General features: G+C 41.2%; 1 protein-coding gene across 1 annotated transcript; it reads left to right on the forward strand.

Annotated features, from left to right (window-relative positions):
• Positions 1–1779: 1779 nt before the first annotated feature.
• Positions 1780–26357, forward strand: LOC6559350 (nephrin). The gene is made up of 12 exons (XM_043216356.1): positions 1780–2317; positions 21250–21741; positions 21806–21976; positions 22043–22333; positions 22398–22697; positions 22757–23047; positions 23115–23417; positions 23481–23765; positions 23842–24123; positions 24195–24997; positions 25062–25466; positions 25812–26357. Exons 1-12 carry the CDS (start codon positions 2254–2256, stop codon positions 25818–25820), a joined length of 3696 nt encoding a protein of 1231 aa, XP_043072291.1. The 5' UTR covers positions 1780–2253; the 3' UTR covers positions 25821–26357.
• Positions 26358–27032: the final 675 nt, after the last annotated feature.

Below are 27032 nucleotides of genomic sequence, written 5' to 3' on the forward strand. Positions count from 1 at the left end.
AGTATATATTTATTGACAACTTAAGTATCATTTTCCAATAGTTAAACTTTAATTAAATATGGATTAGAATATCAATGAAGTTTGTGTTTCATAACACAGAAGCAGAGAAGGTGAAGCAACAGTTTCCCTTCTTTTCATTAAAGTAGGGGTCCGAAATAATGTTGTGTATCTACGGATATAATAAATTCACACGAATATGCATTCTTGTTGTCTCTCCAATTCCCAGTTAGGAGGGGGTGTGTCGTCATTAATTATGCAATCAACAACCACGATTAATATTCAGTTTCCAGCAACCTGCGTTTTCGTTAAACTACCAAAATGTTGAATATCTTAAAATTAAAATTTGAATTGTCATCTTCAAGTGACTATAGTCAAAGATAGAGTTTATCTAGAGTTCAATTCTAATCTCAAAACTAAATTTAATATTTTACTCGACTTGAATTTCAACTGAGTGTAAATAAAACACGTTTAGTTCAAATTGAATTAGGCTTAAAAAAAAGAAAGAAAAGTAAATGCTCTGAAAAGCGAGGAAAAACTTTAGCTATGATAAGGATATAGTAGATTTATTTATTTATTACTTCAATATGACATAAAAAGTGGAGAGTGTGCCCCAAATAATCCCCGTCGAAAGACTGCTCAGCTCCGTTCAGTTTGTGGGTTCAACTTCGATAACTTTAACCGTAATCCATCTTTCAATATATATATATATATTAATATATATATATGCATAAGTGCGAGTATTATATTGTTTGCCTCGCGCACTAAGCACCCAAAATTGACTTTCACTTTCACTTTTGTGTGTGGAAAACTTTTAGAATTTTTTGCGCTAAAGCTTCTTCTTCTTCTTCTTGCTGTGGCTGTTGTTGTTGTTGGGCCCCGCCTGCATTTTCGATGAAGTTTTTGCCATGTTTTACCACTTACGTTGCCAGCTGGACCGTTAGACGGACGGACACTCTTACTTTCATAACCAAAAAAAATTGAGCCTGGCACTCATCAGACATGTTGCCTCCCTCGTCTTCTCTTTCTCTCTCTTTCTCTCTCTTCGAATGCAACTCTTCTACGCCTCCTTATACTAAATAATTACGCTCTCTTATATAGCTGCTCGTATTTTTCTAGCGTTGCGTTGCATCTCTGCTAAAGTATTTCAAACTTAGATTCAGCTATTGTTATTGGCTGTGTAGCAGAGTTGTGTGTAAGAGTGCGTCTGCACAATTCGAAAACAATAGCAGAGTTGCGCACCTCTTCGACGGTAGCTGGGCGCAGGCGCCGTGGTTGCTGTGCGAGAGTCGTATCACAGCTTCATACGAAGTTCGCAACGAAGTCGCTGTACTAAAAATAAATACAATTCGTTTTTAGACAAACTGAGAGATGTCTCGAGAAAAATATTCCTCTAAACTCTAAAAAATAATATAATAAATTTAAAACTCATTAAAATGGAATGCGCTCAAACGCATTTTGAAAATTATAAGTTGTGGGTAAAATTTGAAACGTATCTGAAATGCAACACAACATTTTATTTGCAACCTGTTCCGTCTGTGACTGGCTTAGCAATGACGCGAACCGGCCATAAAACGCCACAGCGTTAGCAGCTTGTATAAGTGAGCGTTTGAGTTCGAGTTCGCTTAGCCACCTGCCATCAAGTTCGAGTTGGCTGTGAGCTGCGCTTCGCTTTGCGTTCGATCTGTCTGATTTGGATTTGGATGTATCTACGAAGGCGGCATTTCCAGCTGCGTTCAGTCTTCAACGGTCTGCGCGTTGTTCACGTTGTTTACGTCGTGTTTATCTCAAGCAGCAGCTGCGAATCAAGTGCAACACAAATTTCAGTGAAGTCGAATCGAATCGAAACGAGACAACAACAATAACAACTGGAAAAGCCGCTTAAATTTATTTGCATAGCCAAATGAGTTTATCACAAGTAGCCAACAGTTAAAAAATACGCTTTCTGTGGGTGTCTCTCTGTGTCCCTGTGTGTGTCTGTGTGTGTGTGTGTGTGTGTGTAGTGGAGTTGTGTGCAAAATGTTTGCTCAAATGCATCATGGCTTAAATGCAGGGCCAAGCCTAAAGCAGGCAGCTGCTTGCAATTGAAAACACAAAACATATAAAAGTATCTGCAACTGTAAACAGCCAACAACAAAAAAAAAGAAACCAACACACAAAAATTCCACGTGTTGAGCAACCAAAACCAATCAAAAAAAAGTTAGTTAACAATCCCAAGAAACATAGCAACAGCAACAACAACAACAACAACAAGAAATGCATTCATCAAACGGCGGCAAGATGCAGTTTTGGATAACTTTGACATTTGCATCGCTTTTGGGTAAGTTATTAAGCCGAGCGTCATGTGCGCCAAAAAATGTATCTCATAGATGCCTCTGACCGCTGCGCAAAAGTTCATGACATTTGACTGCTGCTGCGGCCACAGCAAAAAAAAAAAAAATAAAAATAAAAATGTATAAAATACATATAAAATAGAAGATGAGTTTCAACAGCGGCTATCTTCTTCTTTTTTCCATATGAATTGTGTGCTGCGCTCGCCGACTCGACAGATATGTTCAGATACAAAACTCCTTTTGTCTGCCTGTCTGCCGCTCAGTTTGTCTGCCTGTCTGTCTGTCTGTCGGTCTGTCTAGCTGGCTAACTGGCTGACTGGCTGCTGGTTTTTCTTGTGTTTGCTGTTGACATTTAAACACTTGTTTTTGCTGTCGCTGTCGCCGTCGCTGCTGCTGCTGCTGCTGACTGTGGTTTTACTTCACAGCGCCAAAAATACGTATAAAAATCGCAGTTTTTTTTGTTTGTTTTCTGTTTTTTTTTTGTTTGTTGGCCAAGTGTTGCGCTAACACACGTTGGCCGCCCCGCACCACCTCCACTGGCCTCCGTTGCCCATGGGCTCATTTTAAATGCAAAAGTTTTTCGTATAAATTTTTTTCCTCAGTTATTTTTCTCAACATTTTTGCAGTCTCAACTTTACTTATTATTTCGCATTTTGTTGTTGCTGTTGTTGTAGTCTGTGCTTTTTTGCAATTGCTGCTGTTTATTTGATTTATGCGACATAATTCGAGGCGAACTTTGTGGCACACATAATTTAATTTTTGCCCAAGCATTTTGTTGTTGCCACTGGTGGCACTGCCACTTCTGCTGATGCTACCCGGTTGCGGCCTGCAGCCAGCTCCTGTTTTTAATTATTTGCCATTTTGCATTTTTAACATTGTACAGTTAGCCGCATTTGTTGCATACAGTTTGCTTGCCAATTTGTTTGACTGCTAATTGAAAACTATTTGCATAAAAAATGTAAAATATTTAACAACTTTTATAGATACTTTTTTGGTTGCGTTTGGTTTGTTTTTCCATTTTAAATGGGCCGTTACAAAACTTCTGCTTTTGATTTAATGCTAATGAATTGAGCGCGACACAATGGAAAATGCATTCAAATGGATTGTGTTGCATGCATTTTTGTAAATCGAATCAGACATTTCTGTTTGCGGCATCATCTGCTGTCGTCGGCATTGTTGGTTAACACAATTTTAATGATTTTACCACCACATGACGAATGTATTAGTGAGCATTGAAAATCTTTAATTAACATCCCGTTAATAGAACCCAAAGAGCGTTTATTTACTTTTATGATCTGAAGCGCCGCAAGACAACAAAAAGAAGAAGAGAAAAATAAGAACAAAACAAATAAATAGATAAGAGAGATTAAGCTCATAAGAAAATATATGTTTTGTTTCTTCAAAAATAATATTTTCTCTTTTATTAAATTTGCTTTAGCTGGCAAATAGCAGCAGAGTAGATTGTCTACCAGGCTTCGCAAAACAAATCAAATTGATGCGGCATAAAATGTATTTTTATTTGCTGTATTCATGTTTAAACACAATTTGTTTCTTATTAAATATACAATTAAGAACTGTCAGAAACAACCATATATAATATAAGAAAATAAGTTTGAAACACGATCGATGAAAATCATGAAAAACAATCTTAAAGGAATTTGAACAAAAAAAATATTAAAAAAATCGATTTTCGTACACATTGTTTAAGTATGTGTAATTTATGTATTTGCGAAAATTGCTTAAGAATTTGAATGGGACCACAGTTAATTTGGTACCTTCGTCAGAGCGACATTGAAGAGGGCCCATCAGTGAGCAAAGTTGCAGTTGGCATCATTATTAGCAACGGCAGCTGGAGCTGCAACAGCTCCAGTTTTGGTTGGCACACGCCCAGGGATGTATGTGAATACGGTGGATACGAGGAGCAGCTGCCTCCGCATGTGGTCGTCGCCGAGCTTCCATTTTGCACGCGTTCAACATTTTTACCAGCCAAGCTGCAAAAGGCAAACAAGCCAAACTGGCAAAATGGCAGGCCGAGAAAGAAAAAAAAAAAAAAACAGCATAAAATACAAAATACAAAATACGGCAACACAAACATAAAAGTAGAGAAAAACCGCCAGGCAAGCAACCAGCAGACAGGCTGTTAAAAAGAAATACACCTGCCCCAGAGCCCGCAATGGGGCAAACACAGTTTAAGCCAGTCAAATTTTCAACATGTGTAGCAAGCGGCAAAAACCTAGCATACAAAAAAAAAGGCGGCACACAAAAATTATGATTACGCTACTTTTTTTTGTGGATGTACTTCTCTCTTTTTGCTTTTTTAGCACAACTAGAAAAATTGAGGATGTGGTTAAGCGTTGAAAGACGGCGTGCTACAGGAGGAGGGGAGCGGTAGGAGGGGAAGGGGGGGGATGAAGTTGTATAGAAAAAAGTGTAGAATTTACAAAAATCTCTTTTGCCTACACACTCGTAAACGATAATGGGCAGAGAGGGGCAAGCCAGAGGCTTTCAGCCAAATATGTAGGTTTATGTGCGACTGTGAATAGATATACATATATATATATATATATATATACACACATACGGGCGACGTTGCTATATAATCCCAGCGATTTACCTAGGCAAATTGAATTAAAGCTAAAACCTCGGCTAAAACAGGCAGACGGCTCTTTGGCTCTCTCTTGGCTTATAGCTGGACTTAGCACCGATTTGGCTTAAAGCCGTTCCTAAAATGTGTTTGGCATAAAACTTTTGACGCGCTTGTCTAAAACTGGACACTGTGTGCGAGTGTGTGGCAAGCAGTTTGTAGTGCATTGAACTGACTCGGATTTAGCTCTATGCGGCTAATCGGTGGGCAGCACAAGCAGCAGCAGCAGCAGCAGCAGCAGCTGCTTGGAGTACTTAGCCACTTGCTCTGATTAAAAAATACGGCTGCGAATTATGTTGAACAGGTTATTAGTTAGGAGAGAGGGTTGGCAGGGGAGGGGTGGGGGGCACACAGCCCACATATCATATGTGTGTTTCTGAGAGTGCAGTAATATGAGGAATATGAAAAGCGGAATAAGAGTTCTGGCTGAAAGGGGCACACAAGTCTTGACTTGAACTGACCGCAATTGCCTTAGCAAATTGGAGCTGTTTAGCTGTGTGCCCCACTTGGAACTGGCCCAAAACTTCTTGTGTAATATTCTTAAGCACTTTTGTAGTACTTAAAATATGCTTAGCATACGGTAAAGAGCCACTCGTTTGCCATACTTAATTGGGTTGTATGTATGACATTTTGGCTTACAAAAATATATATTAATAAATAATCATAATTAAATATTCATATGAGAAACATAAATTCTATGATTGGTAATCCAATATCACTCTCAGCTTATTAAACATTATAATATTAGCTCATCTTGACCAGAATCACAACTCATGCCATTTATTAAAGTTTCCGTTTTGGCTTACTGCTCATTCCCAAGCACTTTTGTCTATATATTGTTGCTGCTGTTGGCTGCTGTTGGCTGCTGCTGCTGAATATATTCATTTAGTTTGTGTACCTTGTGTGCTGCTTCTAAGTAAAAGCTATCTACAGCTTATGCTTAGCTGTCACCATGCTTTCCCAATCCTCTCTCTCTCTCTCTCTCTAGTATGGAATACATACATATATAAGTATATGCAAGCTCATGGCGAGCCTGACGATTGCAACTTTCCCAGCCAACCAAATTCCAAGTGTGCTCATGCTTGCGGACCGGGCCCAAACCCACAGCACACAGCATACAGACCCTTGTCGAGGCATTTGCCTAATAGACCTACCAATGTGTGCAGCTTTGCTGAGGGTTTCATCTGCTGCTGCTCCAATGACGCCCCCCTCCTCCCCTCCCCTCTCACTTTCCCCCGTTTCTGTGTTGTGTTGGATAATTACAACCCCTGTCTTACCTTTTTTTTTTGCCTTTCTTTGCATTTGTCCATTTGTACAACTCAGTCCAGCAACAACTTGGAGACCCGCACAAAATGCTGGTCATTTGTTTTTATGTAAATAAAATGCGGCACCAAGTTGTTATTGCTGCCTTATGTTGTATTTGTTGTTGTTGCTGCTGCTGCTGATGCTGATGTTGTTGTTGTTATTTGCTTATGCATATTTGCCTGTACTCAACGAGTCGCTCAGTCTGACACTCTTTTTATGCAATATAAATTTATATATGTCTGTACGTAGTTGTTGGTATTCCTGATGTTGTTGTTGCCTTTTTCTTCTTCTTTTTTTGTATGTTTTGCAAACATTTTGCTGTTTGTAACGCCTTTGGCAGAGGCTGGTCAAAAGCGCACAGCATTTTCCTTTTTTCGTCATATGTTGCTGTTGCTGTTGCTGTTGTTGTCGTTGTCTTTTTGTGCAAATTCACTTCCGCCACAGACTTTTGCCAACATCCAAAAAAAATTAACACGATGAAAAAAAAAAACATAAAATAATAATAACGAAAAGCAGCAGAAAATTGCTCGCAACTGCGTCTTTATCTTTTTCTTTTTTTTTTTTTGGGACTTTGCTTTTTTGCTCACATTTTCGTTGTGCAATAAAAATAAATAACAGTTTATGAAAATTTGCCAAAAATATCAACAGCAACATCAAGCTGAAGAACAACAACAGCAGCAGCAGGAACAACAACAACAGCAACAATAATGTGAAGTGACTTTTCCTGTTTTTGGCGGCGTCGGCTTTGGGAAACGCGTTCTGCTTGGGTTTCCATTCTATTGTAAAAAGCTTTTTCGTAGCTGCCCATTTAAAAGGCGTTGACAGCAATGAGAAGTGCCACCCCTCAAACCACTCCCCTCCCTCCCCCTCATCATTAAACACCCCACATAGCAAATTTGTGCTAACGAGTTGTCGTCGCTCGTTTGGACTGCAGAAAATGTACAAACACATATAGCATATAAAAAAAAAATAAAAAAATATAAAAAAACAACAAAAACAACACACACCCACAAAATAAAGAAGAGCCCATCTGAACTGAACTGAGCTGAGCTACCCAAATAGGCCCATGCCCATCATCATCATGAACCGATGCTGCCAATGTTGCCTCAATGTGTTGCCAGCCTCCGCCTCTCCCTTTCTCTCTCTCTCTCTGTGTGTCTCCCTCTCTATGTTGCTCTGTGTGTTGTCTTTGTGCTAAATTGAACCAATTTTTTGTGTTTTTTTATATAACTTTTTCATCTAGTGTATTTTTTTTATATATTTTTTGTTTAACTGCTGTGCGCTTTCATTTTGTTTGTCTTTTTACAAACTCAGATATGTGCAGACCTTTATGTTTGTGCCTTATGTGGCGAACATAGCTGCGCTTATTTTGCACCACTTTACGCGTCAAGTGAGTGAAAAACCCGAGCGCAGCTCGACAAATGCGCTTTCAAAGCGTCAAACTGTCTATGGCTCGGTCTATTCATGCGTGCAGTGAGGGGCCTACCATATTGGATATGGTACCTCAACCTCCAAAGTCTCCCAGTCGCCCAGCCGCCCAGTCTCCAATCTCGAAGACCGGGCCTATTTCACATAAGATATGTGTGTGCACATATGTGTGAATTAGAGATGAGCACGTTCGCATCATCGTTATTGTTATTATATGCGACCTTACTTTGTTTGTCTTTTATCGTTTTCACACGCTTTCCTGTCACTACCCGAAAAAAAAAGAAGAAATATAAAATAAAAACTCAACATGGCATTTAAATTATTTCCCATTTCATAATATGTGAAAATGTTTGCTTTTTTAATCTAACTGATATCGTATTTCTTACCTTTGAGACCAGTAAAGCGTTCCCTTAATCTGAGCATTTTGGCATTTGATGCCACCTAAAAAACAGAAAGAGAGTTTTGGGTTTCATTAGAGAATAAACAATAAATATCAAGTTCAAAAGGTTTTATCACCAATATCAATTCAATTATCTAAAAATTCATTTTACACAACACATTATTCTATTAAAGTGCATTTCTTATTAGGCTTCTGATTTGTAGCATCTCTATTAACTCCAGCTCCAGCTTAATGCTTTTGCCTAACTCTTTGTGCAACTGTGTGTGTGTGTGTGTGTGTGTGTGTGAGTATGTGTGCTGGTTGCGTGTTTGCAATTGCAGATTTACAGCCAATGCAGTCACATTTGGAGTGGGAATGGGAGTGTGGAGTGGGCGTACGTGAAGTGTCAGTGGCACAACGGCACCTACAACGAACCAACCCGGCCAACGGCGGCTCCTACATACATATGTATGTGCCTGAGTTCCGCTGGCGTCTTTAACTGCATCCAACTGCAACTCCATCAACATCATCGTCGCTTGTCTGTCGCCAGCTTAAGCTGATGTTGGAGCAGAGGCAATAACAGCGTTGGCAACTGGTGGCAACTGGCGGCTCGTGGCTGCCACTGCCACTTGGTAAAACTTGCAACTAGTAGCGGGTTGTTGTTTGGTTGAACGTTCGCAGTTGTTGGAGGTTGCCATTGCATTTTCGGTCATTATTCAACGTCATTGCAATTTGGCGCTGTGGCAGCTTCAATGATGCATAATTTGTAGCGTTATATAAAAGCAAAATCTCTGTTGATATTTTATATGCTAATTGCATGCAAGTAAAACTTAATACACCGCACAGACACACACACACACACACACACACACATGCAGTGCTGCAAGCTGTAATTATGTGCGCCAGCGAAAAAAGAAAGTTGACAGTTAGGTGGCGTCAACAACAACAACAGCAGCAGCAGCAGCAGCAGCAGCAGCAGCAGCAACAGTGGCAGTGGCAGCAAGAGCAAACAAGTCGAAACAGTTGCAGTTGTTGCTGCTGCTGCCGCCTCATTTGGGTGTTGTTGTTGTCCCTATCGCTGCTTATGACGGGCTGCTCGTAACGAGCACATACATATCCATATCCACATATATATATATACATATATGTACAGTTAGGTGTGTGCATCTGATGTATGCAATTATGCATGTCGCTCAGATCGATGTGATAAGGCAGCAACAGTAACATCAACCACATTCAAGGAAAAAAAAACCAATAACAATTTTCAGCAAAATATTGGGTTAAATATGTGTAACGTGTGAAGTTTGCTGCGGATGCTTTTATTTCTCTCATTATATTTTTTCGCAGTCTGTAACTAGCGGTTTTTTTTTAGCGGCTAAATGGTACTGCAATTAAAGCCAAGACGCGTGGGCAATTTACAAGACGCGTTGATGGCTAGAAAAAATACATAGCAAACATGTTTGTCACCTTAAACAGAATACGTTGGTGTGGCAAATGCCTTTCATTACTTTGCATAAATTAAAACTAAAAGTCCAATTAATTTTGTTATCATTATTAGGATCTTATGTGCAACAAATATTTAGGTGGAAACATAAATTTATTGACTCTGCGACTTGAGTCTGGCTTAATCTATGATCATTATTGTCATTAAGTACATGCAAGGTTTATGGGAAAATATGAAAATTGAAGAGTCTATGTGAAAGATCTCAGGGGTGAGTTTCTTTCAGTCGACACTTAATTTGAGCTACATTTCTCTCTGTCGACTAAATGTCTGGTGTGCAATTTATGCGGGTCCCCGCAGCTATCCCCTCGAAGCACCTCCTATCCAGCTGCTATATACCCGATCTACCTTATCTATTACCCATCGATGTCCTTGACCCTAGTCTGGGTTGGACAGGAGAGATAAGCCAAGATAATTTCAAAGTAAATTTGAATCAAGTCACGCATAAAAATGTTTTATTATTTTCAGGCTGTCAGCGGAACAGTGCCATAAAAAAAAAACCCTATATATTATATAGGATATTAGTATTTAAAATGAAATTTTTTCCACACCATTTAGTTGAGAAAAAAAAAAAGAAAAGATGTACAGCAAAATGGGAAGAACTAGATATAATTGGTAAAACAACGCTGTTGGCCAATTAATTAAGTTTAGTACGCACTTCTGACGGAGCTTGTTGGCATATGCTGCTATAATGCTGCCATAAAAAACGCTTTACGTACCAAATTACAAGTCACACGCGGCAAACGCCGCCAAACTCTGGCGGAAGCAGCCGTTAAAAGGCACTTAGTAGCGCTTTAGAAGCACCAACTCAAGTATCAAAAGCTACTCTTCCTACCAAGCAGCCAACAGGCCGCTGCTGCTGCTGTTGGTGCTGCTGCTGCTGCTGCTGTATACTTTAAGGCAAACATAAAAATTCATTAGAAGCGCTTCCAATAAATTATCAAGCTGCATTAATACGCTCGATGCGCACTTGAATATGCGCTATCAATGGTCATTAATCTGCTGGAGCAGTGAAAAAAATACGACGATGACGATGGCGATGGCGATGTGAATGAGTTTGGGGATGGTGATGAGGACGACAAACGTTGATGTTGACTGAATTAATTTTTGCAAACATTTGCCTGATACACGATTTGGACAGATACACACTACGCCCTACCTATATCGTGTACCCTTTAACAAGCCAATTTGGCTAGGCAAAATAGAGAAAAATTGTAAAGTTGAATGCTCGATTGCTGCTTGTCTATGTGTGTGTGTGCGTTGTTCAAGTGCTGCCAATTAACAAGGCAGCCCTGCCAGCAGTGCGAATCGATATTTACTCAATTAATTTATTACTTCCGCCAGCAGCAGCAGCAGCAGCAGCGACAGCAGCACCGATTTCTCATTCATAAAAAAAAAACCGTCAGAACGCAAAAGTTGGCCAACAAAAGCTGATGAAGCGTCAGCGTCGCTGTCAGCGCCTAAGTTTCATCGTCGTCGTCGTCGTCGTGCGAGTTTTCGAGTCACTCTCTGTGGCACAGGAAGCAATCATCGTGCTACAAGTCATATTAACTTACGTTGGGCGCACAAAAACAAAAATCAGAAGAAGACCAAAAACAAAAACACAAACAACAAAAACCCCGAACGAAACTCAGAGCCCAGACTATGCTACGCAGAATCACAGCAAAAACAGAAGCTGAAGCGAGCCAGCTGGGCCGGTTCCAGATACTGACACACACATACACACACACTCAGATCGCTGCATCAATTGGAGCGAGTTGGGCGATGGGAGCTGAGAGCTGGGAGCTGGAACTATAGCTGGATGGTCAGCATATGTTGTCCGACAAGTTTGCGCATGCGAAAGTTGAGCTGCGAGTCCATGAAACAAAGTATCAATGAAGGAAGCCTCCTCGACTTCTTTAACATGGGCTTCCCAGGCTGGCTAAATGCGAGCAGGTGCAGCTCACAGATACTTCAACTTACATACACAACTCACACACACACACACACACATAATATTATAATGATGGATGGCTATGAGTTGGCTGTGCGTGTGTTTTTGTGTGTATGTTTCTCCCTGTGTGTTTGTGCGACGCGCCTAAGCCGGTTTTGGACAACAGCAGTTGTCAGTGTCTTATTTTTCCCTCCGCTTGCCGCAATTAAACTGCCAGAGACGTGGCCGAAAACCCACAAAACTGTAGCTGAAAGGCGAAGCAAAAAATAAAAAAATAAAATAATATGATCAAATAAAAAATTGAATTAATAACAAGACGCGACAATGGGAAAATTGTTAAACGTTGTTTATTTTTTCAATTTACCTGTGCAATTACCAAGAACCACTACAACAATAACAGTTCAGAGCAAGCATAATAAGCAGTGTTCATTATTGGGTCAGATTCAATAAGCATCGTAAATTTATAAAGAATCATGATTGATTGGTGTGGGAAAAAAACACTTAAAGATCATTGGGGACAACATCTCAGAAAGCTTAAATTGACAATATATCAATAAATTCACGTCACGTATTGAAAATACAGTCATATAGATATTCACACGAATGTCGCTTAAAGGGTATATATTTAATTGGCAGATCTGCTATATGCGTAGTGCTAAAAATGATTAATAATTTACTGCTCCTACGCATCGTGACGGAAACCATATTTTAGAAGTTAGTAACTGTTTAACATTAGCAATAAGCAGATTAACAACAACAACAACAACAGCAGCAGTCAGATAGCTCTTGGCTTTTTGGCTGCGTGTTAATTTTGACAAATGAACATTTTGGTTGCTGGGCATGTAGAGCATTATTGCCCATTCCCCATTCCCCATGCCCCATGCCCCACGCTCCATGCCCCAGCCCGGGCGGCTTGTCTATAATTTACAAATTCTGACTAAAGAGCGACTGCGGCGGCTTTGCTTAATTACGGCTTCCAACGCTGACTGGCCTTTGTCTTGTCTGTTGTCTCTTGTCTCTTGTCTTGACCTCAAACTAATCAGCTTGAAGCCATTAATCTGACCAGTGTGGCCGTGTTTTGACTGTATTGCAGTGCTAGCATATCTCTCTTTTTTTGGCTCTTGGTGTCGCTAGATTATCTAACTTTTTGGCTGGGTTGCCTGTGGACAGTTGTTATGCTCGAGCAGTTTGTAAAAGGCCGTCAGATAACTTGAATTTCAAGCCCGACGCGCTCGACTGACTTTTTAGTTCTTAAGACCCAGTCAGTTTTGGAGCTAAAGTGCAAAATTAAATGTGTTTTTTTCTTATTGTTATTATAATTTTATTATATGTATTGCGCCTTCAAATTATGAGATATAAGATCTGCCCGCATTTGTTCACATGCACCCACAACATGCATAAATCAAAAAACTTAATGAACGCATCCTTGAAAATATATATATATATATAAATAGGTAATATGAATACTTTGGTTCGCAATCAAGCGTCCATTAAACTTTTGAAAAACAAACGAGCTGTCTTCAAAAATGCTGAAAGCACAGTTGAAAAAAGTTGAAATCTGCATACATAAATTATGTGAAACAAAAAGGCGAACACAATACTCACAAATAAACTAAAAAAAAAACCTTTTCAACCGACCCGCAAACTCATTCATGAATACTACGTGAGCGTGCGGGTACAAGGTAATAAGAAAATACAAAATAAAATATAAAAATTATATCTATAAAAAAAAAAAAACAATAAAAAAAAGCCAAATGGAATTGCATACATAATATTTGCATATAATTATTTATACTTGATTAAATGAGTAAAATAAAAAAAAAAACGCATATATTTTTTGCTGGAAAATGGCTTTGCGGTGCATTGGCATGAGATTGCTCCGATTCCCACAAATAAAAAATATAATCCGCCTAAACTTATGAATATTAACAAAGCAAGCTTTAAAGCTTTATCATAATAATTAAGTTGAACATCGATAATAACAATATTGTTTTATCGCACAAAATTGTTTGTCTGCAAAAGTGATAAAATTAAAATTAAATTTATGATTCCGGATTCATATTTTCTTATTTTTATTTTAAGTTCACACATTTTATGCATGAATGTATTGATATATTTTATGTATATTATTTCTGCTTACTTTAAATTGGTATGTTTGTTTATCGAGGCTAAAATTTGTATTTCATGTCTACATTTTTGGGCAGGCTTTAAAATATTTGACTAGTTTTTAATTTAAGAGTTCTTTCAATTTCATTTAAATTCCAATTTATGTTTAATATTTGGAATAATTTAGCTTTCAAACGGTCTTAGCCCACTTGCAGACCAAACTCATTGCCTTAGTCTCACACTTGAGCCTCTGAAAAGTTCAGCACGTCAATAAAAACAGCAGAAATATGTAGTTTGACCTTTTGGCGAGACAGACAGTCAAACTTGCCAACAACAAGACATTCAGAAAAGCGGAGTGGAAGAAAAAAACATAATACAGAGCCAACGGGCCGATCGGGCCCAGACATTATAATTATGCAGCTGCCACATACACCAGTGAGCCTGCCAGCGAGCAACAGCGGTGGTAACGGCAACAGTCAGCAGCCAATAGCCAACAGCCAACAGCCAACATCTAACAGCCAAACGTGGCATGCAATGGCTTCGTGTCTTGGCATTTGGCTAACGACAAGTGCAGCCGTCGATCGCAGTCGATCCGCCAATTCGCCAAGCGCATTAAACTAAGCCGGGTGAAAAAAATACACACACACACACACAAACAATAAAAAAAAACAGTCAAAGCCAGGTGCGTGCTCTGGGTGCTCGAGACATGAAAAGAGACCAGTTCAAGCTGTGTAGTTGTAGTTTGTAGTTATAGCTAGAGCTTCAGCTAAGGCTAGAGCCCCTCACCATTGGCCAGTTAAATTGAAATTCAGTTTAATATGCGCCACAATTCAAAGCCCCGACGCGTCGTATCTTTGGTAGGGGATTCGTCCGGCCCACGTCTTTGTCGTCTTTGTGAGCCATTCATATGGCGGTTGCCATTCATAAACCCGTATTTTTTTCTTTTTCTTTATTTTTATTTTTTTTTTTGAAGCACGTAGGTTGTGGCGACGGCTCTGTTAGTTAGTGGCACTTGAACTGGTTTTCCAAGTTCCATGGCTAGCGAGCGCTAAATGTTGGTTTTGATTACTTTATGAGACCATGTCTTGCTGTACCATTCGAGCTAGCTGAATTTCTTATTCAAATACCCTAAGGCTCTGTGGGTTGTGTCAATGGACCAGCTGCGGCTGTCTTTGTGTGTATGCGTCGGGTGTGGGTGTTTGGGCCTAGCTTAAAGACCGGTAGTCGTACTGTTAAGATCCCAAACTTAACGCATTAAAGCCCAATGCCCATCCTCAGTAGAGCTTTGCTCTACTTAACTGAAAAATTTAAAAAAAAAAAATAATAATTTGCCTGCCGCAAAATATAAGAGCAGAAACAGCAACAACAATAAGAACAAGAAGTGGCTGAAAACTTTGCCCATTTGCAGACAAACACCCACCCAAGTTTTACGAGCGCACTAAATAATATTTTGTTGCATATTTTAAGGTTCCGATGCGCCACTCTCATTGCTATATTGGACCAACTTTCTTTTGTTGTTGTTGTATATATACAATATTTTCACTGACTAATTTATTTTCATAGACTGCCGACGCAGCGTTATATTATTTTTTTCCTTTTTTTGTGCTTCGGTTCTGGCCTAGGTGTTGCCTATGATTTTTATGCTTACCCAAAATTTATGACTAATAAAATTTATAATTTTTTTTTTTTTTGTTTTTTAACATTTGCTCCCCCTTTTGCCAGCGGCTCTGTGGGATGTGTGGGCGTTGGAGATTTTCTACCCACGCAACGGTGACAACAACAGAATTTGCTTTGACGGGGTTTGACAACCGGACGAACGTAAAAACGTATAAACCAGCGAATATTTCGTTGAGTGGCTTATAGACATAAAATCATCAAATCTATTACATTTCTCTCTTATTTTATTATGAAAAGAGAAGAAAAAAAATACACATAAATCTGTATGGATTTATATTTTTTCTTTTTTTTTTGTTGTTGTTATTTTTACAGTTCTTCCGAAAAACGTTAAATATGGTTTTAAAGTTGTTGTTGAGCTTTTATTTATTTTTAGCCAGCTTTATATATAGATATGTGCACAGCAGATATGCCATATATTAATATTTGAAGTTTATGAGCTCAATTTGCAACGTATTTGGGTATGAGTATTTAAATTTATTGTTTATGCTTAGGTCTTTAAATGTTTTGTAGTCATTGTGACTTGTTAAAAATGTTTCCACTAAAATGCCAGTCTTAATTTTACTAATTGCCTTTGCCCGCATGGGCCAACCACAAAAATACTCTCCATTTTCAAAACATCATTTTTTGTTTTTGTATGCTGTGGTCAACAATAGCGACTCCCAAAAAGGAATATAAAATATTTCATTGCATATTTTATAAATAGTTGACAGCCACAGAGTTCAAAAGGGGCAATAATTTTTATTAATTAATTAAAGATGAAAGCTCCGGTTAGCAATGAATAAAGCAGCAGTACCAGCTGGAAGCGCACATCTTCAACGTTTTGGAGCATTCTCATTCATGTTCTTCTAAAATGCTCATGAAGCAGAAAATAATTAATGTTAATGCTTTCGCTGGCTAGGTTACTCTTCGCCCCGTTCCTGTCCCAGGCAATGGGGTCTCTAATTTGTGCAGACCGCAAAGTTCATAGCAAATTAGTTGATTAGTTTAACGTCGCTGCCAAAGAGCCTGTCCGTTTTTTGGTTGGTCGACACCGGCAGGGTGATGGGTGGGGAATGGCGCGTCAGTTGGGTGTTCTATGTGTGTGTGTGTGTGTGTGTGTAGAAGCATTTGATATGGCTGGTCACATTTGCTCAGCTGCAAATTTTATAATTCAATCAGTGCCCTCTACACAAACACGAGCACACAGACAGACAGACTTGGTAATGCGGCAATTTGTGTGAAATTCACCAAGAGCTAAACAGGCTCACAGATTGTGAGTACAAGCGAGGCCTTGATTGAGAGTGGGAGAGTGGGGAACAATTTCGGTAACCTCTTCCCCAGCTCCCCCTCATTGAGAATGTTATTGTGGGGGCCGTGCGAATCGCGTGAGTCAAATGCGTTTTATTGTAAATTTATTAAGCGTGCCCAAGGCGAACATTAAATGCTCAGTTCCGTGACACTGTAGTAGATGCTCAGAGGTTGGGTCGAGAGAGAGAGAGAGACAGAGAGGAAGAGAGGGTAATAAAGATGGGCAAGAACAGGCAGACAATAAAGGAGAATATTGAAATCGACGGCAAGTGGATATGAACGATGGAGTCCCGATAAAGGATGCTTCAAATACGAAAAACAACTACAAAGAGCTCGAGAAATGAATGTTTTCGCCATAAAAGAAATAAATTGTGAATATTAATATATGCGAAGGAAAATGGACAAAATATAAAAGGCAATATACATTGATAAAAGATTCAATTTGGGACAGTACTATTTATATTGACTGTAAACATCAAAATCAAATCAACACAGAGCAATTTGCTCAAAATGTTTTAAGAAGATTTTGCTAAGAAGGAGGAACAGCTGCAAACTTTTAGCACTCTATTAATATTTAAAACACGTATCTTAAAGATATAAAAAATAAATATTAATATTTGTTTATCTGAATAGACATTGATATTCGAGACAAGTATGCAAAACAAGTTTAACTTGAATGCCTAAGCTGCTCTGTGAAGATTGATTGGTATCTCGTATGTATATGCGGGCTGCGATTTATGCCCTATAAATAATTTTAAATATCACAACATGCTGTGAAATTGAAACTCCAATTTGTCTGCGACTGAGCTCTTTTTCAGCAATTTGAAGCATGATATGTAACTGAGCATCATATTATTCTATAAATAAATTGATAGACCAATGTAGCTGTCTCATCTCTCTTATGGTCTTTGCATAAAGCGAAACTCGCTTAGGAAAAATGATCCAACAATCTTGTTGGCCAAAGCGGCTCAACATCGAGTGCACACCATTTACTTAGCCTGGTTTTCAAATTATAAGCCTTTCCGCATATCCGCTCGAGCGGATTGTAAGGGGTTGCTCTGCTGATGCTGCCGTTACTGCCGCTGATGTGGTGAGCTCTAAGCCACATGTTGAAAATAATTGTCATGGCTACCCCAAAATCCTTTGCACAGAGCCATTTAAAACAATTCCAAACACTTTGTGGGCGCTTAACATAGCTGACAACAAATTTGACACCAAAGCCGCTTTAATCAATATAATAAAAGACATTTGTTAAATTAACAAAACGCGTTGCGCACACCAAAAACAACAGCGAAAAAAACGCCAAAAAAAAAACAGAAATTTTAATTAAATTTATAACGCAAAGCCGCAAAGAGTGCCTAGGAGCTCTATGAGGGAGATTTATGAGACCGTTAATTTTGTCAAAGTCTTTCGTGTGCGTGTTGTAGTTGCTGTTATGCTGGTTGTTGTTGTTGTTTTCGTTGGTGTTGCTGTTGCTGACTGTGTGCACGCTAAGTGTCCTGACGCAAAAAGGAGTGCGAGAAAAAACTCACCGGATTTCCTGTGATATGCCACAATATTTTCCATTAACGCTGTGAAGTTGCAGGCAAACACAGCAAACCAAAAACAGACAACAGAAAACAGAAATAGCCGCAAAACTGGAAACTGGTCTTGATAAGACACCAGCAGCAACATCAGCAGCAACAGCAGCAGCAGCAGCCGTAGCAGCCGTAGAAAAAAGCAAGACAAAAATAAGAACAGCAACAATAACTGGCAACAGACGGCGAGAAAAAACGAAAAACAAAAGCATCGGGCAAAATGTGCGTTGGTCCAGAGCACAGGCAGCAGCAACAGCAACAGCAACAACAGCAGCCGATTCCCGGCCCAGGTTCAGGTTTTAGGTCCAGGCCACTTCACAATGGATTGTCTGTGGATATCGTTCACTCTCTGCAGCACACATACGGCGTGGATAGGCTTTGCCTGGTGTGCGACAGTCGCTGGCTTTATATGAGTTAATGACTTGTAGATAGTTTAACTTACCAGGCAGACGAGGCTGGCAGAGTGAGCCAGATAGAGTGAGAAAAAGTGAGAAAGAGGATTACGAGCAGTACAACAGGGACTAAAACTGAGAAAGATGGGGGAGGGGAGTTCGTTGCGTTGACCATTAGTGCGACATCCGGCGTTGCGCTTCGCTAGCTATTGCCACACGTAGATGCGACAGTCTCCATGCTCGCAAAACTATTAGCAAGCTTTGCAACTGTAGCCGGCCAGCTCAGACACTCACTTAACTTGTGGCCGGGTGAGTTCAAGTCGAAGTCACAGGATCGCCACAGGAACGGCAGCAAACACATCATCATCGAAATCAGGCATCGACTGGCATGGAACGGTTTTGTGGTTAAGCTGTTAGTTTAGTTTGCGTACAATTTGTGGGCCCAGTTGACAATTACTGACCATTTGTGAGAGAGTGCTGCCGTCCCTGCTGTCACTTGCTACCCTGACCACTGTTCACTGGCCAGAAAACGCATGAATGAATGAAATGGTAAACCGGTTTACTTTAGCTTGCCTTCTGTTCTGTCTTTCATTTACTTTGCACTTTACTTCACTTTACAGCTTGTGTATGTGTCTTTTTTTCTCTCTTCTTCTTGTTCTTCTTCTGTGTTTGCTGCCAGAGCTTCCTACTGTCACACTTCAAGGATTTCTTTGTTGGTCATCCTGCCTTGCATATGTGTGACAATTACCCACCTCTTATTGTCTTGCATGTGCTGTGGTGCACACACATACATACATATATACCTATGCATATGTATGTGGATGTGTGGGGAGGGGGTTGAAGGCACCTCGTAATGACACTAAATGAGTTGTAGCCAACCGGAGACGGTGCCAGGGCTTGGCCTCTGTTTTTGTCGTCGTCGTCGTCATTGTTGTTGTTGTTGTTGTCATTGTCGTCGTCGCAAAAACTTGTCAAGTTGTGCAGTTTTTCGTTGTTGTTGCTGTTGGTTAATTGCTACAGGAAATGTTCTGGCTGTGCAGAGTTGGTCAACTGACGCTTCGTCTCTGGTCTTAATTGCTTGAACCTTGGGGCAAGTTAATGCAGCCTTATGCAAATTGAAGCGCGCCCCCAAACAGAGCAACCATCAACTAAATAAAAAAAAAAGAGATAAAAACACGGAATGACTAACTTGCAACTGCGGGTGGTCTATTTGTTCTTTTTCCGTTGTGACCAAATCATATTCAATGGATAGCTCCATTTATGCATTTGTCGTAGATGTTATATGCATGTAGTTCAATTCGTGATCAAGTCCAACGGATATCGAGCTCATTTCAAGACCATGAAAGCCTCGCTTGCCGTTGTCTACGACAAATAATCAATTAATCCATTGATGAAGTCCACGACAGCGACGTTTATTTGTTGAGCCATTTGTAGGAACGTCTCACGCAGCGCTTGCTTGCTGGCTTGGATGTTTGCCGTAGCTGGTTCCTGTGCCGCACAGTGGCGCAAAAACAATGCAATCAATTATACAGATATGTTTAAAAACAAGTTTAAATGTGCTGAGAATTTGATTGAGCATTCACTGCTACTAATTGAACTCGTTTTGATTGGCAAACCAAGTTAAGGCAACGAGCTGAGAATTATGCGTTGCTTGATAAATGAAAATTTATTGCAGTTTTGCTAAACTCTACAATTCCCAATTGAAATACGAACTGATTATAAATTTATAGTTTTTGTTTTCTATGATAATCTATATTAAATTGGCATTTATTTGTTTTATTAGCTTGTGCAAAGTTTTGCACTCAATTTTCTTTAAGCATTCCACAGCCCAGTTATTCGCTTCAAGTTTTCTATGACCCCGTGACACTGTGCGTGCTTTTATGTATATTACCTATGTAGATGGCTCTAATGCTGATTAGGTCGACGACAAAATACACACACACAAATGTACACAACACACTCACACACACACACACACACGAACACACACACACACACACTTAAGCACATACACAGCTAAGTAGTCGGTTCAATTTGGTATCGAACGTGGCCTGCTCTTTTCTTTAAGACATTTTAATGCTAATGAGCCGCAAGCTGTAGACCTACTTCGATTCAGCGTGTGGGTTGATGTAGCGACACACAGACTGGCAACGTGCAGACCATGATGAAGACAGCAACAGCGACAGCGACAGAGACGGACAGACTAACAGACGGACGGACAGACGGACATGTCTCAATGACAGGCTGAAAGTGCCCTGACACATACATACACCTACAAGCACACACATGTCTCACATGTGTGTGCGAAACAAATAAAAACAAAAAAATATATATAAAAAAAAACAAGAACAACAACAACAACAACAAAAACAAAATAAAAGTTGTTCCAAATTAGTTAGATGTGACTGGGCTGCCTCGTTGGGTCTTACGCTTAAGTAATGTGTATTTTATGTGTGGGCTGCAAAAAAAGTAGGTAACTGTAACTGTGACTGTGACTGTGACGCTGAGTGTGACTGTTGGGTTGGCTGTGTGACAGGTCGATTCGTCGATTGCGTTGCCAATTGAACTTAGGTGCTCTGCATGCTGCCGTTGCCCAACTACGTGCGCAATTGTCGAACGTGCCGATTAACAACAGGCGAATTTCCTATTCACTCTACGTGTTTTTTTTTGTTGTGTTTTCTTTGTTTTAGTTGGCGTGAGCTGCAGTGCCCAGGTAGCCGCCACTCAGCAAAATTTCCGCGTAACCCCGCACGATCTGCAAATACTGGAGGGCACCGATACGCTAATGCGCTGCGAGGTCGATTCGCGCGCCGGCAAGGTGCAATGGACCAAAGATGGCTTTGCGTTGGGTTTCTCCGCTGTTATTCCCGGTTTTCCGCGCTACTCGGTGCTGGTTGACGCATCACATGGCTCGTATAATTTGCAAATCAAGAACGCCACGCTCGAGGACGATGCCGAGTACCAGTGCCAGGTGGCACCAGCCCCTGGAAATCCGCCCATTCGCGCCAATGCCAAGCTGAGCATTGTGGCAGCGCCCAGCAGCATTTCCATCGATGGCTATGCACGCAATGCCAAGGTGGAGGTTGTCGAACGCCAGAACTTAACGCTACAGTGCATCACTGAGAACGCTAATCCGGCCGCAGAGATTGTTTGGTTTCAGGGCGAGACACCGCTAACTATGGGTAAGTCCAGCATTTGACTTTAACTTAAAGTGAAACTTGTCTAACTTGGCTTGGGCGTTCATAGTGCCCATTGTCACAGTGAATGAAACCTCTGTCAAGCGCTTCCGCACCAGCTCCACGTTGCACTTGGAGCCACGTTCCGATGATGATTATAAGGAGTTCTCCTGTGAGGCGCGTCACAAGGCACTGCCTCCCGACGTGCCCATGCGGGCTCAAGTTCAGCTCTCTGTGCTATGTAAGTGAAGAAACTAGTCAATAACCCCATCGACATGGACTCACTCAAGTCTCCCTTCCTAATCAGACCCACCCGGTCCGCCATTCTTTGAGGGCTATAGCCAAAGTGAAACTTTGCGTCGTGGCCAGGAGGTACAAATCGCCTGTCGCAGTCGCGGCGGCAATCCGCCCGCTCAGCTGATTTGGTATCGCAATGGTGTGGTCATCAATTCCCCACAACGCACCTCGGGTCGCCTCTCGGAGAATGTGTACAAGTTTACGGCCAATGCCTCGGACAATGGTGCCAATTTGGTTTGCGAGGCCAAGAATCTGCTATCCAATACGCCCCTGCGTGCCGAACTCAATCTGACTGTCTTATGTAAGTTGCACAGATCGTCTCCAGCTACGCGACTCCTTGTAACCTCCAAATATCTTCGAAATAGACGCACCAAAGGATGTTTTCCTCAGTGGAGCTAGCCATGCTAAGGTCGGCGATGCTGTGCAGTTGAGCTGCGTAACAGCCCCCTCGAATCCACCGGCGCGCATCAATTGGTCCATGAACGGAAGACCGTTGACTAACAGCACGTTCAAGACGACAACTAGCGCCGATGGTGGCTGGGTGAGCAGCTCCAATATAACGCTGAATATTGATTCGCAGAGTCGCACCTTTATTGCCGTTTGTCATGCGCTCAATGCGGAGCTGTCACAGAATGTGGTCGGCTCCCATACGGTGAATGTTTTGTGTAAGTAATACAGCAATCCATTGTGATTTAGTCTGCTTTAGCCGCCTCTGATTCCATAGATCCTCCATCGCCGCCCTTGTTGACGGGCTATAACGACGGTGATATTATCATATCCGGTTCAATACTGAAACTACAATGCAGCTCCGCTGGTGGCAATCCGCCGCCCACTTTGCAGTGGTATAAGAACGATAAGCGTTTGAATGCCGCCTCGAAGGTAACGGAGAATAAGATCAGCTCGGAATTGTCGTTGCTGGTGAATGCCTCTGATAACAATGCTATCTACAAGTGTGAGGTTCAAAATGCTGCCATCGACATACCGTTATTTGCGACAAAGACGTTAGGCGTGCACTGTAAGTATTCTTCATTGACTAATCTAGATGTTCCCTCAACTCTTCAATATTTTCGCTGCCCATTTAGTTCCACCGGAGACAGTGAAAATTAGCGTTGCGCCCAAGAATCTTGTGCCCGGTATTCGAGCCAAACTGATCTGTGATTCCAGCTCCAGCAATCCACCAGCCAAGATTAGCTGGTGGAAGGATGGCATCCCAGTGGAGGGTCTCAATCTGGCCAATAGGCCAGGTCTCTGGGGCGGTTCGGTATCGACGCTGGAAATGCATGTGAACATTACCCAAGATCTCGATGGATCCATTTACACCTGCCAGAGTCACAATGAAGTACTGCAGCGTAGCGTGCACGAGACCATCAGCCTGGACATACTCTGTAAGTGCTCAACTAACATCTAACAATAGGCCCAGTCTAAATAGCAAACTCCGTTGTGAATAGTTCCGCCCAAGTTTGATGTGGCGCAGGTGACCAACTTTGTGGGTGTGGAGGGTGCACCACTGCAGGTGGAATTGCATGCGAGTGGCAATCCAATGTCGATAAGCTATACCTGGACCAAGGATGGTCTGCCCATTAGCAACAATGCCCTCAGCGGACAGCGTTTGATCTCCGACGGACCCAGTCTCAATATAAGTCGTCTCAGTCGCAACGATGCTGGCATCTATGTGTGCGAAGCACTCAACACACAGGGCACAGCTATGCTCGAGGTTCAAGTGATTGTCGAATGTAAGTAGTTGTCGCCGAAGCAAAGCCCGAACAACAACATGTTACCCCGTTACTGAAATGTACTCTTCGCAATTAGATGCACCCGTGATTACCTCAGTCACCGAGGGTCAGAGTTTTGCCTCTGGCGTACAGGCTGTTCTGGCTTGCCAAGTTCAGGCCCTGCCATTGGATGCGTCACATGTGCATTGGTCACGACCCGGTTACGATTTTGCCACACGTACCACTTCAACATTTGAGAACAACACTGCCCTGTTGCGCATTGATAATGTTCAGCGTGGGGATATTGGTAATTTCACTTGCACTGTCGACAATCAACGGGGACCGGCTGCCACACAGCACGTGCTGCTCGTGGTACAAAGTAAGTAGTCGAGCCAAACTCAAGGTTTATTCTCGACAGCAGCGAAACTTCAACTTTAATGTTTTTTTTAGCCTCCCCGGAGATTGATCATACACCCGCCTACACACGCTTTGCCGCCCGTCTGGGCGTTCGGGCTCAGCTCATTTGCCGCGCTTTGGCTTCACCGCAGCCCAGTTTCATTTGGCGTCGCCATGGCAAGGATCTCAAGATGCAGCGACGCAACAAATTTACAAGCGTCGAGCGTCAGGAGGATCCACTGCACTTTGAGTCCGCACTGCTCGTGGAGAGCACCTCGGCGGACGATTACGGACAGTACGAGTGTGTGGTGCGTAATTCGATGGGACAGGCCAGCACCACACTGGAGTTCAGTAAGCCATCCCGGCCAGATGCGCCTCTGCAGCTGCGTGTAGGCAATGTGAGTGATGCGAGTGTGGAACTGATGTGGACACCTGGATTCGATGGCGGCATGCAGGTGTATTATCGTGTACGCTTCAAGCAACAGGGTGAGGATAAGTACAAGTATGTGGACGCCAAGGTGGGTCAACAGAACATCACGTTGGAGGGTCTCAAGCCTGGCGGCACCTACTACTATTCCGTGATGGCACACAACGAGGCAGGTGGCAGTAAATTTGTGCCAGATATTAAGCTGACGCTGTCAAAGGGTTCACAGCCACATTCGGCGGAGTATACGGAAAAGGATGAGCTGCCCAATGTGATGATCATTGGCATTACATCGGCAGCGATGGTGTTGCTTGTGTTGAATGCTGCGCTTGTCGCCTGGTTTGTCATACGACGCCAGAATAAGACACAGGGCGAAACGGAACCAAGCAACGATGATGCCTACTCCAAGGATGATAACCAGTCGGTCTATAAGGTAAATAAACATCAGCTAATTGCAAATATTGAACTGCAGAACTGATTGGCCTAATCCTAACCAGCTGCCCATCACTGCTTTGCAGGCGGATGTGCAGAAGAAGGCAGCCGCCTCCACCTATTTAGTGGAGAACGTGGACATCATACAGTCGACAGCTTATCCGCCCAAATACCAAGAGAGCTCTATGTGCACTCCACCCTATCCGCTGTGCAATCCGGACTTCACCCGCACCCTACCCAATCCGAAGCGGCACAGTCAACGCAACAGTGCAACGGGCATGATTGATGGAATGCCGATGCGTGCCAAGGATGATCACATGCTGATCTCCAATGGCCTCTATATACCATCACCTTCGCCCGCTTCCTCGCTGGTCATCAAGGGCAGCTACATATCATCGCCATCGCCAGCGCCGCCAGCCGATGGCTCCTATTTCAATATGAGCGACAAATACATGTCCTATCCACCAGTGGTAAGTTTAAAAAGAATCTACTCGCAATACTCTAAAATATTAGACAACATTTTATTACCTACTGTCTAACCTCATTAGCGAATTCCAAAGCAGATTAGTTCATCTATCTGAAAAATAAAAGTAGTATTCACCCGCACAAATTATATGCTTGTTGTGTGAAAAATGATCTCGAAGTGAATTTCAAAGAATATTAAAATTAATGAATATAATTTTCAACAAAAAAACCTTTCCACACTTCGTAGAGTTGCCCTTAGTTTGAGTGTTGCTATTGATAATGGCTAATTAAATTTAATACCCACTATTTTTTTCTCCCATTTTTTGTCTTCACTCTAATTTATCTGACAGACCTACTAAAACAGAGCAGTGCGTCAAAGACGAAGACAACAAGCACCAGCCAAACTCCAGCTAGACTGATTGACAGCACAAAACAACAATAGCACCAACAACAGCCAAAACATCATCGGATACATTGAAATTGAATTCGAGTCAATTTCAGTCAATAGGATTTCTGATTTTGTGTTTTATGTTTTTGCTTTGGGTTTTGTTGATGCTGTTGCAAGTTTTATGGATTTCTGTTTATAATTATTACTAAATGACGTTGATTATTATGGAGCGCAAATGGTAGAAACATGTTGAATGTATTTTGAGAAAAGACATTTGCATGCGGCGCTCGAAGGCTGTGATAAGTACCTGTATCCAAGGCTCTCTCAACTCCATTCGGTCCGACCGCATCACGATGGCCAACACGCACATCAAATGTTGGATTCACATCAATCAATGCAACCGATGCCGATGGCAATGGATTTGCCTTTGGGGCAGGTGCGCAAAACCCACTCTACAAATGCTTGCCCCCTCTCAACACAAACAAACAAACCGACAAACAAACAACAACAACAAATACAAAAATATAAGAAAAAGCAGCATCATTCGTAGAAAGAACAACACAAAAAACTCAAATATTAATTTGTAGGCATTTTTCTCGATATTAAGTAGTAGCAATTACGATTTTTAGCATTTAGCATAAATATTAACGAGTCTGTCGAGTCGTGACTCATTCTCATTAGCAGTTGTTCAAGTTTAAGCTCTAGACATACCATATATAATCATACAAACACACAGACATACATATATATGTACAACCCTAAGGCCCGATAAGCGTAACGATATTAAACAATTAATAGCATGCGATTCGAAATCACAATTAAATACCAGAAAATCTTCAAAGCATACATCAATTATAAACTAATTTTAAGCGTGATTGTCGTTAAATTTAAGTGGCGATTAGTTATACATATAAGTGCATACAGATATACATACATATACATTTACACATACATATATATATATATATATGATATACCATATTTACACAAATTCAACGACTTTTTATCATGCATGACAATAAATTATATACATGATAAAAAATGCGTAAACGCGCAAGCGCCAAAAATTATGCTAAACATAACAGAAAAGCTAAAATGGAATAAATTGTTAATTCAAGATAAAATTCAGATCTAGATCAGGATAAGCATGTGTACCATACAAAATCAAATTTAAATAAATTAT

The sequence above is a fragment of the Drosophila grimshawi genome, unplaced genomic scaffold, assembly GCF_018153295.1.
Source record: "Drosophila grimshawi isolate 15287-2541.00 unplaced genomic scaffold, ASM1815329v1 contig_1367, whole genome shotgun sequence".
NCBI classification, from domain to species: Eukaryota; Metazoa; Arthropoda; class Insecta; order Diptera; family Drosophilidae; genus Drosophila; species Drosophila grimshawi.

What these genes read in the sequence shown, in the direction of transcription:
- LOC6559350 (XM_043216356.1), top strand. Translation starts at nt 2,254, where the DNA reads ATGCATTCATCAAACGGCGGCAAGATGCAGTTTTGGATAACTTTGACA. An exon ending in ACTCAATCTGACTGTCTTAT is followed by an intron (nt 22,334 to 22,397) that starts GTAAGTTGCACA and finishes TCTTCGAAATAG; the next exon opens with ACGCACCAAAGGATGTTTTC. An exon ending in CATCAGCCTGGACATACTCT is followed by an intron (nt 23,418 to 23,480) that starts GTAAGTGCTCAA and finishes CGTTGTGAATAG; the next exon opens with TTCCGCCCAAGTTTGATGTG.